Genomic DNA, 15,118 nt, shown 5'->3' with positions numbered 1-15,118 from the left:
GTGGCGGGGGCTATATACTATACTACACCCCCTAGTCCCAGGGGGCATATCTAAATATGATAATTGGAAATCAGGGATATAGATTAAGTTGGAACTGTACGCGAATTTGAGTCTGTATGTTAGAAAATTAGAGAATAGGGAACGGGACCCAACGACCGTTACTTCTTTCTTGCACACTACTTTTAGGTAAATACACAGCTTCTAGAGCAGCGTTTCCTAACCTTTTCCGACCATAGCACCCCTTGTTGTCATGTCTAAGCAGTCCAGTACCCCTATGTATCAACTTGTTTAAAAGAATTTCCTTAAAAAGTAATTCGTGTTAAATCGAAAATGCATTAGTTCAACTCGTGTTAATTGAGAATTGACTGTAGTAAAAAAGTCAAAATGTGTGCCAAGTAACAGAAGACAACATAACCACAATTGAAATGGTTCTCACATTGTCCATGTATCTTCATAGTAATGATGTCACTGCCTCCATAATTGGAAATCGTAAACTCTCCCATGTTTTTGCTATCAGCCAAGATTTTTTTAAACGCCTTTCTAGAATATTTGGTATTCATTTGATTATGTTTGGGGAAGAGGGGAATGTCGGTTGAGGAAGGACGGGAGAGGACAGAAGACAGGGGTGAATGGAGAATGGTTATATATGGAAAATGTTGTGATGCATGAGGTGGATTGGACGGGGGAATGGGGGCGAGGTAGGGTGTGTGAGCAAAATTTTTTGACGCAGTCCGAAGGGATTTCTCCCCGTCCTCTCCTTTATATGGGGGGACGGAGAGGGGGCGTCGCCGATTTAATGAAGCGGCCTTGCTGTGGATGTGCTGTGTCCTGCGACACTGCTTCTGACCCAGGGCTGTGGACAGGGTGCAGGGATGACCCGTCATCTAGGAGGTGCTAAGATGGGAGGGAGGGTGGAGGGGTGTGGAGTGTTTTCGGGGATGAAATGGGTGGGAATGTTTTTGTGCCTTGTCCTTTTTGGCAACCCCCCTGGTAAGGGGGAAAAAAGCCTTGGTATATGTATGTATGTATCAGTGAAATCTATTCAGTACTAAAAATAAAATTCTTATTGAGGATATGACATTAGATTTTGTCCAAGGACTTGTGGCCAGCATGTAACAGACATCACAGAACATGAACAGCATCCTGACATACAAAGTTCATCATCACACTACAAACATTGTCATTCAAGAGCCAGTTCGAGAGATGCCAGTAGTGGATGCAGTTTTCTCCTTTGAGTTTGTCAGGCTGGTAACGAGACCAGCCAACAGAGAGGTCCACAAGAGAGCCATTGAGCCATTGCCACTTGTTGTTGTTGTCACCGATGTCAACACCACCGATCCAAAAGCTCCGATCTGTAAAATACCAAGCGAGTGAGTAGTATACACAAAAATGACTATGAGATTGTGCTCTCTATGTAAACACCCATTACCATTTACTTGTTATGCTCTCTCTTTCACTTTAAAATGCACACACAAACACACACACACTGGCTTGACAGTGTAATGGTCATTAATTCAGCAATTTGAGTTCGGGTCCTACCCAAAAGTGAAAATATTTCAGCATTACCACACTGCAAGCTGGCACTCCAACTCTAGTGGGCAAGGAGTTGTGAATGTAAGGTCACAACATTACCCATAGATGGGGCCATATTTAAGCTCTGAGCTCTCTTTTGGGAGGGTGATAACTGTTGATTATGAGTCCAACATGTGATCCAAGACTAGTGCTGACAGACAGACAGACAGACAGACAGACAGAGAGGCAGACAGACAGACACACAGACAGACACACAGACAGACACACAGACACACACACAGACACACACACAGACACACACACAGACACACACACAGACACACACACAGACACACACACAGACACACACACAGACACACACACAGACACACACACAGACACACACACAGACACACACACAGACACACACACAGACACACACACAGACACACACACAGACACACACACAGACACACACACAGACACACACACAGACACACACACAGACACACACACAGACACACACACAGACACACACACAGACACACAGACACACACACACACACACACACACACACACACACACACACACACACACACACACACAGACACAGACACAGACACAGACACAGACAGACACACACAGACACAGACAGACACAGACACAGACACACAGACACACACACACACACACACACACACACACACACACACAGACACACACACAGACACACACACAGACACACACACACAGACACACACACACAGACACACACACACACACAGACACACACACACAGACACACACACACACAGACACACACACACACAGACACACACACACACAGACACACACACACAGACACACACACACACAGACACACACACACACAGACACACACACACACAGACACACACACACACAGACACACACACACACAGACACACACACACACAGACACACACACACACACACACAGACACACACACACACACACACACACAGACACACACACACACACACACACACACACACACACACACACAGACACACACACACACAGACACACACACACACAGACACACACACACACAGACACACACACAGACACACACACACACAGACACACACAGACACACACACACACACACACACACACACAGACACACACACACAGACACACACACACACACACACACACACACACACACACACAGACACACACACACAGACACACACACACAGACACACACACACAGACACACACACACAGACACACACACACAGACACACACACACAGACACACACACACAGACACACACACACAGACACACACACACAGACACACACACACAGACACACACACACAGACACACACACACAGACACACACACACAGACACACACACACAGACACACACACACACACACACACTACATATGCACACCACATGCATTAAAGCAGTACCAACACAGAATTGGCATGACAACAGACTTTAATTGCCCCAAATAAAGCCAACGACCAGAGAACAAAACATCTCTGCCTTGCACATACTCCTAAACAGCATAGCAAAAGCTCTTTTCCAAGTGATTTATGGGGTGAACTGGTGGTCATGGCTAATTTCTTGAGGAGACGGGGGTTGAGGGATCTGCAAGAGAGAACTGATCTCAACAGACTTGACTGACTGCTTTTCATCCCAATAAAAAAAAAAGTCATCTTACCTCTAAAGTTTGTAAGAAGTTCCTTTAACTTGAGAACATCAGATGGAACAACTAAGTCGCCTCCAAAAGACCTGCAGAACTTGCGAGCATTTTCCCATGTGTGCTGCACATCACTTTGGACAAACAAACAATCACCACCTACTTTGTAGAATGGTGAACGACAGGAACCTGAGTATTATCAAGGAAGGGATGGTTGTCATTATTATGGATCCTCTGTAAAGTGTATGTATATACATATATATGCGGAAAAACCACCAAGGAAAAAGAAAAACTGATGACCAAGCGCTTTCGTCTATTCAGACATCCTCAGGGTACATAGAAAAGAAAAAGTACCCTGAGGATGTCTGAATAGACGAAAGCGCTTGGTCATCAGTTTTTCTTTTTCCTTTGTGGTTTTTCCGCATATTTAGAATCACGAGTTTATGTGATTTCTCATGCATATATATATATATATATGTATATATATATGTATATATATATATATATGTATATATATATATATATACATATTCAGCATTTAAGACCTGTTGCTCATGATGTGTTGAGAAAGCCTCACCCAGAGTAAAAATAAAAAATGGCTGCATTGGTGCCAATACTGCTAGGTTATGAAATTACATCATCTTCATATGCATGAAAGGATCATTAGTTATAATATGTACAAATATATTGTGCTTATAATGTGATGTACAAGAAGTAAAAGTAGCAAATATAATCTACAAGGTATCAGTTCAACTGAAAACAAGATTTTAAAGTTAAATTATTTTCACACTACATAATAATCTTTCAGTCGAGGCGATTCAATGCAACATAGTTCAAAGTTTTACTAACAAAAACACCTTGGCAAAATGCTGTAGTGTTTTAGTCTTATCATTTTCATCCGACCTCATTGACCAAAAGATCTGTTGTTCTTGATGCTTTGACATCACTAGTCATTTAAGTCTGCACAATTATATCTTTCGAAGACCCTCACAGCTCCATTTTACCACCCCGGTGGTTGCACGAATTATGGTTCATTTAGTACCCACTAGTGTTAGGTGCAAGTTAACTTACCCAGCAAATAAGTGTTGACACTAGGATAGTCTGGAGGCAAGTTTACTAACTTCCTAATGAGGTTGGGCAAGTTGAGGGGTAGTTTACAAGTTGTTGGAACTAGCGGCTACTAAACTAGCCTTATGCCAACGAGGCTCTAAGACTAGAGTCCTATTTCAATATATTGCGTTGCTTGCCCACCCCTCTCCCTCCGGTGTGATCCAGTGAAGGAGCATGATGGAGGAAACCCACCCCTCCCTACTCTGAAGCTGGCCTCGGCGAACTCGGCACCTTGAACGAGCAATGAGGGAGGCCTCGGCGTTTTAACGTTTGGAAGAAAATAAGATGACAAATGTTCTCGTGTACTTACCTTTGTTGCTGGCATACTCCGTTCCCACGTAAGCTTGACACTGGGGATTCTGGTTGCCGACACTCTTGGACAAGAGCTGAACCAGGACTGGTTGCTGACTCTGAAGGGGCTCGGCAACTGTCTGCACAAACTTGCAGCTTTGGCGCCCAGCTATCGCCGCCGTCAATTCTTGAATGGCTTCAGAAACTTGGCGTAAATTTTGAATGACTTCCGTGGGGACGGACGGAGACGCTTCTGCGGTGATGATATTGCCGACTGTGATGACAATAACGGCGGTGGCGACGGAGAAGGTGCACGGAGGACGAGGAGACATCCTGGCTAACACGCGAGGGCACCAGCGGCTCCTGATCAACAGCAAGGTGGAACTGAGGCCTGGGGTGCCGCCGATTCCTCGCTTGTGTGGATGAACGTTACCAGTTAGCCTTTAAACGTGTACAAACATAGGAAAGTCTGTAGTTTCACTGTAGCTACAATTTTCTAACCAGTAGGCGAGAAAGAAAACGGATATGAATAATACTAATTAACCATATATTGTCTTGGGGAGAGTAAAAGATCGTGCGTCAACGATATGTGCCTCAAACATGTATGCCTAAAATGTAAAAAAGTAGCAAATACGTAAGGTTAAGAGTTGTTAAACGGAACATATGTGTCTTTTTACCGTCGTCAGAATGCTTGCAAAGGTTTTCTGACACGTCAGACAACAAGCTTATGTTGGATCTCCATCTACCTTTGCCAGCCATGGCTTGAATTCCTCCATCTCCAGCCATGCATCTCTCAGCTTCCGTCTATTAGCCATGATATATAATCTGAAGTAGACCATGAATTTTAGAATACATAAGTTCAAGATATGCATTCCATTTTCTTTGGAGTGCCTCCCATTCAGATGAATTTACTATAAGGGATAACTTTGTCAGATTCGGTACACTCATAAAAGATTACTTACTTGTGATACTTTGACTGTTTAGAGTATTATTATTTCGTGTGTGTTATGCACGCAGTAGTATTAGAGAAAATCAAATCAGTTGAACACACTAGCAAATAGGCAGGGCTAGTCTCGGAGTGATCCTTGAAGTGCGGCTATTAGGAAGCCAACCACAAAACTGACTAGTTCTGCTTCATAGTTCGAATGCATTTTGCCTCGGTTTGCATATTTTCTACAATAATTTGCCAGTGCACTGCACAGTTATGTTCAGAAGTATGTGTAAACATAGTAAGAAAAGATATATCCAACGTAAAAAGCTGAATTTTCTATGAGGAATTTTATTCTACGGAAAGAGAAATTTGACCATGGACTAAAATCTACTGTTTCCAAATTTGCTAATGATACAAAACTGTGCGGAATGGCAAATGATCACTTAAACCAATTAGATATTCAAGAAGATTTACATGAATTACAGCAATGGTCTGAAAAGTGGCTAATGAAATTTAACACGAGTAAATGTAAGGTAATGCACATAGGTAAAAACAACAGTAAGTACGATTACAAGTTATTTGGAAATTCATTAACAAAAGTGGATAGTGAAAAAGATCTCGGCGTAATTATCAGTAACGACCTCAAATCATCCAAGCAGTGTATTTCAGCCTCTGAGAAAGCAAATAAGATTCTAGGACTGATTGCGCGATCTTTTGATTTCAAAAGTTCATCACTCATTAACAAGCTATATAAATCGTTAGTTCGTCCACATTTGGAATATGCTGTTTCTGTATGGTCACCGAATCTCATTAAAGACATTGACAGACTGGAAAAAGTACAACGGCGAGCCACAAAACTGATTCCAAATATCAAAAATAAATCATACGAAAATCGACTAAAACATATGAATCTGTTTTCCCTAAAAAAGCGTAGACTCAGAGGTGACTTGATACAGATCTTTAAGATTCTAAAGGGAATTGACAACATCAAAAGTGACAAAATTTTCACATTGAATGAGAGTCAGACAAGAAACAATGGTCTCAAACTATCCGGAAATAGATTCAATTTGCCAACCGTGTAGTTAATGAATGGAATAAACTTCCTGCACAGGTAGTGCAATGTAGCTCAGTTCGAAGCTTTAAGAATCATTTAGATAAACACCTAAGCAAGATGCTGTAATGATTATAATTTATCTTATATTATTTGTTTTTGTTTTGTTATCATTTGACTGTTTGGTTTTCATTTATTATTAGTTATGTGTCAAATTATTATTTACTGTTTACCTGTTTGTTTGTTATTCAACTATACCTATGCATTTATTTATGTATTTTGTTTGTTGCATACATTATTATAGTTTTTTATTATTATTATTATTTCATTATCATTATGATTTTTTTTCGCATCCGACCTAGATATGGACCAAAAGGTCTCCTGTCAGCATGCTCCGCCTTTGTAATCCTTTGAAATTACCCTATTATGTCTGCTAAATATGTTTGTAGTAAGCCATTCATCAATCAAATGAATACAATTTGTTGATTACTTCTTATAACATCCGTATCAATAACATTTACATACTATATAGGTAGTTATTATGTCGATCTTTTGCCAAGTGGCGAATGAGGAAAAAAAAAGCTACAGGCAGTTGCCAGATGTCGTCATTATGCTTCATTCCGCATCAAAAATTCTACAAATGGCAACACTGACTGAGGCGTTCGTTTCAGAGTAAATATGAGGGAATCCCTCCCCCATGCAGGACGACAGTGATCCTTTGTGCCGACTGTCTGTGTGTCCGTGTGTGTGTGGTGGCGAAGCTGTTGATGCAAGAATTCCCCCAAGGATCACCTTTCAAGAGGTATAAGCACCCTCTAAATTTAGGATACTGGCATCCTGTTTATATGGCAAGAGTGAGAAGTCCATCTTTCATGAATGTTATTGAATCCCACACTCAAAGCCTGTGTTATACTTCTGTAGATACGACATTTTAGCACGTTTCTAAACGCGCGCACACACGCACACACGCATACACACACACACACACACACGTCGGATGGACGGCGAGGATTGACGTTCTGGAGAAAAAGTGAAATTTTCGTGGATCTCAACGCAAAGGAAGTACCTATTTTATTTACCGGGGGAGGGGGGGAGATTGCTCGTGGTGTAGTGGGAAAGTGAGGAAAAAGGAGAAGGGGAGGGATTACTGAGGGAAATGGAAGGAAATGAGGAAGGGGAGGACTTGGTCCAAGAGGCCAGGCGGCTTGTAAACAAACGAAGGACCGATGATTTGGATTTTGGTGATGGGACTAACAAAAATGTAAAGATTAGAAACATAGATAAGAGCAGCACAATAGAAGGTGAGGATAATAATTTCCAGGGATTTAATGAGAGGGGGCGGATACCAGCCTCCCCCGACTGGCAAAACTGGAGGAAAAACTTGAACAAATGACCGAACATTGGGAGATTAGGTTCGGTAGTATAATAAAGATTGCGCAAAGTGTTGAAAGATTGGAAGAACTAGAGAAGGCGAACAAAAACTTAATAAATGAAATAGAAGAATTAAAAAGACAGTTAAAAGAAGTAAAAGAGGAGAATGAAGAATTAAAGAGGAATAATAAAGACAATAAAGAGGCCATAGCAAAAGAAGCACAGGGTTGGAAAAAAAAATCAAAGAAAACAGTAAAGTTGCATTTACTGACATGATTAAACAGCAAATGAAAGAACAAACTGAAGACTCAGCTATTAAAGTGATGAGACAGAAGGTCAATATAGTAAGAGACTTAGCAGGTAAAAAGAAATGTATAATTATATTAGGAATGGAAGAGAAACATAACCCAGATAGAACCACAAGAATCAATGAGGAAAATAAAAAAGTAAGCAGTTTACTAGAATTAGTTCAGGAAAATGAACCTGAAATAATCAAACAAATCGAAGAGAAATTTAGGCTCGGAAAGTATAGTACAGATAAGACCAGACCAATTAAGATTAAATTCAGGTCACAAACGACGGCAGAGAATATCTTATCAAAAACAGAGAAACTAGCAGCAAGTGAACAATATGAAAAGGTATGGATAAAAAGGGAAATGTATAAAGAGGAAAGAGAGGAGGAAAAAATGAAAAGACATGAAGCTAAGGAAAAAACGAGAACAGAACAGAGCCAGAAAAAGAGAAATTCTATTGGAGAGTAGTGAATATGAAAGTAAGGAAATACGACATACTAGAGAAAAACAAAAGGGAAACAGAGAACACAATGGAAGTGGTAGAAAAATAAGAGTGTCTTACACAAATATAGATGGATTAATAACAGGATTGAATGAGCTGAATGATTATCTGAAGGAAAGAGAACCGGACATAATGGGAATTGTAAAAACGAAATTAAAAGGTCCAATACCACCCAACAGAGTAGGAAATGACGCATATAATTATTGGATTAGAAACAGAGAGACAAAGCAAGGGGGTGGAGTTATGTTCCTGACTAAGAAGGATATAGACGTGAGGTGTGTCACATATGGAAAGAATACAGTAGAGATGATTATGATCGAAGTGGAAGACAGAGATAAGAAGAGCAGAAAGTTTGTGATAAATCATGTACCTCCGAAAACAGCCTCGTGGGAAGAGAGTGAACATAAAAGTATGTTAGAGGACACAAAGATAACATTAAATAAGATAATGGAAGATGGAGGAAGAATAGTTATGATGGGCGACTTTAATTGCAAAGAAGTCTGCTGGGAACAGATGGCAGTAAAGGGTGGAGACGGCTCATGGGGAAATGTTCTACTCGAGATGATTATTGACCATACAATGACACAGTGGATACAGGAGAACACTAGGTATAGAAATGAAGAAGAACCATCGAGACTAGACCTAATAATCACATCTGAACCTTGAATAGTGGAAAAGATTGAATATAAGGCACCAATAAGTAAAAGTGACCACATATTGATTGAACTGGAATTAAATGAGGAAAAATACATGAAAAGAAATGAACAATATAGAAAAGGAAGAATGATGTATGAAAAAACAAACTTTGATAAAATAAGAGAATTCTTTCAAAAAGAAAACTGGGAAAAAATATACAAAGAAGAAACAATAGTGGAAGAGAAATGGAATATTTTGACAAAAATTTATAAAAAAGGAGTGGAAAAGTATGTCCCAAGACAAAAACAAGAAAAAGAATATATAAAGTGCTGGTACAACAAAAGTTGTAGGGAGTTAAAAAACAAAAGAGATAAAGCCTGGACCAAATGGAAGACAAAAGGCCTGAAAAATGGAAAATATATACTTGTTATAGAAATGAATATGTACAAGCGTGCAGAGAGGAAAAGAGAAAATATGAAAAAGATGTCATAGAAAAATGTAAAGATCAACCAAAACTATTTTACAGATTTGTAAACAGCAAACTGAAAAACAAACAAGATTTGGAGAAATTAAGACAAGGAAGAGTTGAATACACAGAGTAAATTGAAATGGCGGGAATTATGAACAAGCATCTTAAATCAGTGTTTACAAGGGAGAACATACAACGTGATGAGATCGAATGGAAAGAGAAAGTCCCCCCCCATGAAAGAAATAGAAGTAACAAAGAATGAAATATTGAAACACTTGAGTAATCTTGATGTCAGAAAATCTCATGGACCAGATGAAATAGCAAACTGGATTTTGAAAGAATGCAGGAATGAACTGGCAGACAAAATACATAGCATAATAAATAGTTCCTTGAAAGAAGGAAAAATTCCAGAAGATTGGAAAAAAGCAAATATAGTACCTATATGTAAAGGGGGAAATATAGAAGACCCTACCAACTATAGACCAGTCTCTCTAACAAGTACAATAGCAAAAATTTGTGAAAGAATTGTCAAAAGTAGATGGGTAAAATATTTAGAAAAAAAACAAACAACGTGCTAAATCCAAGGCAATTTGGATTCAGACAAGGACGATCATGCGTCACCAATTTAACATGTTTCTATTCAAGGCTAATAGATATAATACAAGAAAGAGATGGATGGGCTGATTGTGCATTTCTAGACCTAAAAAAAGCTTTTGACAAAGTACCACATAAGAAGTTGCTTAAGAAATTAGAAACTGAAGGAGGAATACAGGACAAACTGCTTAAATGGATGGAAGACTTTTTGCAAGAAAGAAAAATGAGAGTAGTGATAAGAGACAAATACTCAAAATGGAATGAAGTAATAAGCGGTGTTCCACAAGGAACAGTTCTGGCCCCAATAATGTTTGCTATATATATTAATGATATGGATGAGGAAATTGAAAGCTATATGAGCTTCTTTGCAGATGATGCAAAACTATTGAAAAAAGTGAACACGGAAGAAGATTGTGAATCACTACAGAGTGATCTAAATAAAGTATGGGAATGGAGTAGGAAGTGGGAGATGGAGTTCAACACTAAAAAGTGTAGTATATTGGAATTTGGAAAAGCAAAAACAGAATAACAGGATCATATAAATTGGGAGAAGAAGGAATAAAAAAAAGTAGAAAATTAGTAGGACCTGGGAGTCATTGTTATGAATAATATGTCACCTGAGAAACATATAAATAAGATTTTTGGAGAAACTTATAATTTAATAAGAACAATCAAAGTGGCATTTACATACCTGGATGAAGAAATAGTGAAGAATATTCTAATCACTCCGATAAGACCAAGATTGAAATATGCAGCAAAGATGTGGTCACCAAATACAAAAAAATGTATAAAAAAAAAATTGAAAGAATACAAAGAGCAATTACAAAATTGGCACCAACACTCTCAAAACTATCATATGAAGGAGAGACTAGCAAAACTTGAACTACAGACACTAGAGCAAAGAAGAGAGAGAGGAGATTTGATAGCTATTTACAGAATCATGAAAGGCATAGAAATTATTGATAGAGAGAATCTGATAAAATGGGATGATAGAAATACAGAGGACACGGAAAGAAAATCAAGAAAGACAGCTATAGAAGAGATCTGAAAAAGAACAGCTTTCCTCACAGAGTAATAGACAGTTGGAACAAGTTAGATGAGAAAGTGGTGTGTGCAAAAACAATACATGAATTTAAAAATAGTTTAGATAAAATGAGATATGAAGACGGGACACCACGTGCATAGCTCCCCTTCCCGTAAAATACAACTAGGTAAATACAACTAGGTAAATACACACACACACACACACACACACACACACACACACACACACACACACACACACACACACACACACACACACACACACACACATACATACCGTTATCGCTGCGCTGCGAGCCGACACTCCAACTCACGTGGGCGGGGAGTTGTGTGTGTTTGTGTGTGTGTGTATTAACCTTGGTCTTTGGATCACGTGTTGGACTCGTGATCGACAGCTATTTCCCTCCCGGAAGAGAGCTCAGAGCTCGTAGGTCCGATCTATGGGTAATGCTATGACCTTACACACACACACACACACACACACACACACACACACACACACACACACACACACACACACACAACTCCCCGCCCACGAGAGTCAGTGTAACGACCCGAAGCGCAGCGGTACCGAAATAATTTCGGCCATGGGCAGGATTCGAACCAAGTACTACGGGCACCACCATGCTAGCAGTTCAGTGTGTGTGTGTGTGTGTGTGTGTGTGTGTGTGTGTGTGTGTGTGTGTGTGTGTGTGTGTGTGTGTGTGTGTGTGTGTGTGTGTGTGTGTGTGTGTGTGTGTGTGTGTGTGCGCGTGTGTGTAAGGTCACAGCATTATCCGTATATCGATCATATATGAGCTCTGAGCCCTCTTTCGGGAGGGTAATGGCTGTCGATCATGAATCCAGCACGTGGAGTATGCTGCGACACTATGGTCACCTAAAAAGAATATAAAGAAAAACGAAAGATCTGGAAGGTCGTGTGTGTCGAAACTTTTAATCTTTTACTCGAGAGTGATTCATGCGCTGCAAGAAAGAGAGGGGTAGGTGAACTGCGTGTACCTCGACCTTTACCAGACTCCTGTTAGGCGTCGCCGCCTGTCAGTATCTTGAGTTACTTGAGTGATTGGTAGATCCGGTGGTGGCTTGCTGGGCCTATCCCACCTTCTCGAGCCTGCTAATTAGTACCTCCCACATGTCTATTGCTCCCCAAAAGGGCTACAGGTCCTCCACCACAGGCCCCGAGCAGACTAATGGTTGGAACAAGCTGTCACACCTCTACAAGGTTACACAGACTCTTGCGACAGTGGAGTGTTGGTCCCTGCCACCGTGACACACACACTCGACCTAGAGAAGGCATTTGATAAAGTACCCCAGTCGACTTATGTGGAAATTGGAGCACGTTGCAGGACTGAGGGGCAAACTACTAAAATGAAAGACTTTTTGAAGTGAAGATACATGAGGATAGTAGTAAAGGACAATATGTCAAGCTGGAGAGCAGTAACAAGTGGAGTTCCACAAGGTTCAGAGCTTGCACTTATATAATGTCTCATGTCTATACCAGTGACATGATGGAAGCAGCAACAGCCTATGCCAGCATATTTGGAGATGACGCAAAAATCATGAAAAGAGTATAAACGAGGATGGTAGACTATTGCAAAAAGATCTAGACACTATTTTTGCATGGCGCCAAGAATGAGAAATGAAGTTCAATACAAAAAATGCAGCGTAATGGGCAATAGCGGCGAAATGTCATCTTTAAACTATTCCTTTGAAAGTGAACCCGTTATAAAAACATAGAGGAAAAAGACACGGAAGTGTAGATAAAAGACATCCTGTCACCTGACAGAGATATCAGCAGGATCGTGGGAGTGACGTAGGGACTGTTGCAGATTAAAGTGGCTCTTCACTACATGGATGGAGAGATGGTGAAAAAAAAAAAATTGAAACTCTCATCCGTCCAAGACTGGAATATGCATCAGTGGTATGGTCCCCACATAGAGTGAAAGATATAAGTAAGATCAAGAGAATACAAAGGGTAGAAACCTAACTGGGCCCCAGCCTGGCGGATAAGCCGTATGAGGAAAGACTAAAAGAAATAGGTCTGCCAACTTTGAAAGATGGAAGAGAAAAAGTCACTGAAGGTAATAGATTGCATTGACAGAAGAGATCTTCTGATTAAAGTTAGGAGGGCTTCAAGAGTTCATGGGAATAAATTAAGAAAGACCATATGTCTAAAGGAAGACATACAGTTTTCCATATAGATGTAGGAATATGTGGAACATGTTAGAAGGTGGTATAGCTCAAACTCAAACAACACATGAGTTCAAATCTAAATATAATAAGATTAAGTTGGAACTGTACACGAATTTGAGTCTGGGTATGTTAGAAAATTAGAGAATAGGGAACGGTACCCAACGAGCGTTGCTTCTTTCTTGTACACTACGATTAGGTAAATACACAGCTTCTAGACCAGCGTTTCCCAACCTTTTCCGACCATAGCACCCCCTGTTGTCATGTTTAAGTATTCCAGTATCCCCTATCTATCATCAACCTTCCAAAGGAAGAGTATGGCAACCAATTGGACGTGAGTATTAAAGGAAAGAGACAGGAGGAAATGGAAAGCTTTAGATACTTGAGTGTGAATGTGACGGGAAAGGGAGGAGTAAAGGTGGAGGTAGAACGTAGATTGAAAGAAATGAGTAAATACCTTGGGGGATTAAAAAGTGTAATGAGAAATAGACACTTGGGAATGTATGCCTAGAGGAAACTGTATGGAGGGGTGATTGTGCCGACAGCATTATGGGGCAGGAATATGGACCATAAGAGGAAGAGCAAATGTGTTTGAAATAAAATTCCTGAGAAGTATGGTAGGGTTACTAGACTGGACAGAGTGAGAAATGAGGTGAGGAGGAACGAAGTTGGGAGATAGGAATGATGAAAGTCTTGGGATGGTTTGGACATGGGGAAAGAAAGTGAAGAAAGATTAGTAAAAGAGGTGGAATGAACATGGGAGACCAAGGATGAGATGGATGGTGTAAAAGGGGAATGTCTGTTGAGGAGGGAAGGGAGAAGACAAGATAGGGTTGAGCGGAGAATGATTGTGTATGGATGATCCTGTGATAGATGGATGGAAGGGGGTGGGTGGGGGATGAGTATGTGTGAATGAAGTTTTGACACAACCTGGAGGGATTTCTCTATGGCTTATTTTTCTCTGTGAGGGGATGGGGGTTGCCAATTGAATGAAGCAGCCTTGGTGTGGTTGTGTTGTGTTTTGCTGCATTGCTTCCGACCCAGGGCAGTGGGCAAGATGCAGGGATGATCCATCATCCAGGATAAGTCAAGGAAAGAGGGAGGGAGGAGTGGTGAATGGGCGTGGATGGGTGGAAGTGGATTTATGCCTTTGATTCTGGCTACCTCCCTTGTAAGGGGAAAATGCCTTTGGTATATGTATGCATGTATCAACCTTCCAACTCTCAAATGCTAAATCCTGGGTGACAAATCACCAATACTTTTATCATGTTTCCATGACCAGGGGTCTTATATAGGGTTGGGGTGGCAGCAAACAAAATAGGAAATATTTTCCTTTATACTTTCTGCAATAGGGACATTAAGTACTAATTCTAAAATCTCTTGAATTATTTCACAAGCCAATAACTAAAATGTCTATGTGGA

The 15,118-nt window shown here is 40.3% G+C and overlaps 1 protein-coding gene across 1 annotated transcript; it reads right to left on the bottom strand.

The window, feature by feature from the left end:
- Window positions 1-1,044: 1,044 nt before the first annotated feature.
- Window positions 1,045-4,999, bottom strand: LOC143024312 (perlucin-like protein). Its single transcript, XM_076183112.1, has 3 exons — window positions 4,635-4,999; window positions 3,236-3,403; window positions 1,045-1,352 (listed from the first exon to the last, which is right to left on the bottom strand). Exons 1-3 carry the CDS (start codon window positions 4,945-4,947, stop codon window positions 1,123-1,125), a joined length of 711 nt encoding a protein of 236 aa, XP_076039227.1. The 5' UTR covers window positions 4,948-4,999; the 3' UTR covers window positions 1,045-1,122.
- Window positions 5,000-15,118: the final 10,119 nt, after the last annotated feature.

This window comes from Oratosquilla oratoria, chromosome 4 (genome assembly GCF_046742065.1).
Source record: "Oratosquilla oratoria isolate Oo_2021 chromosome 4, ASM4674206v1, whole genome shotgun sequence".
In the NCBI taxonomy this organism is placed as follows: Eukaryota; Metazoa; Arthropoda; class Malacostraca; order Stomatopoda; family Squillidae; genus Oratosquilla; species Oratosquilla oratoria.
This window is presented reverse-complemented; position numbering and strand designations above follow the sequence as displayed.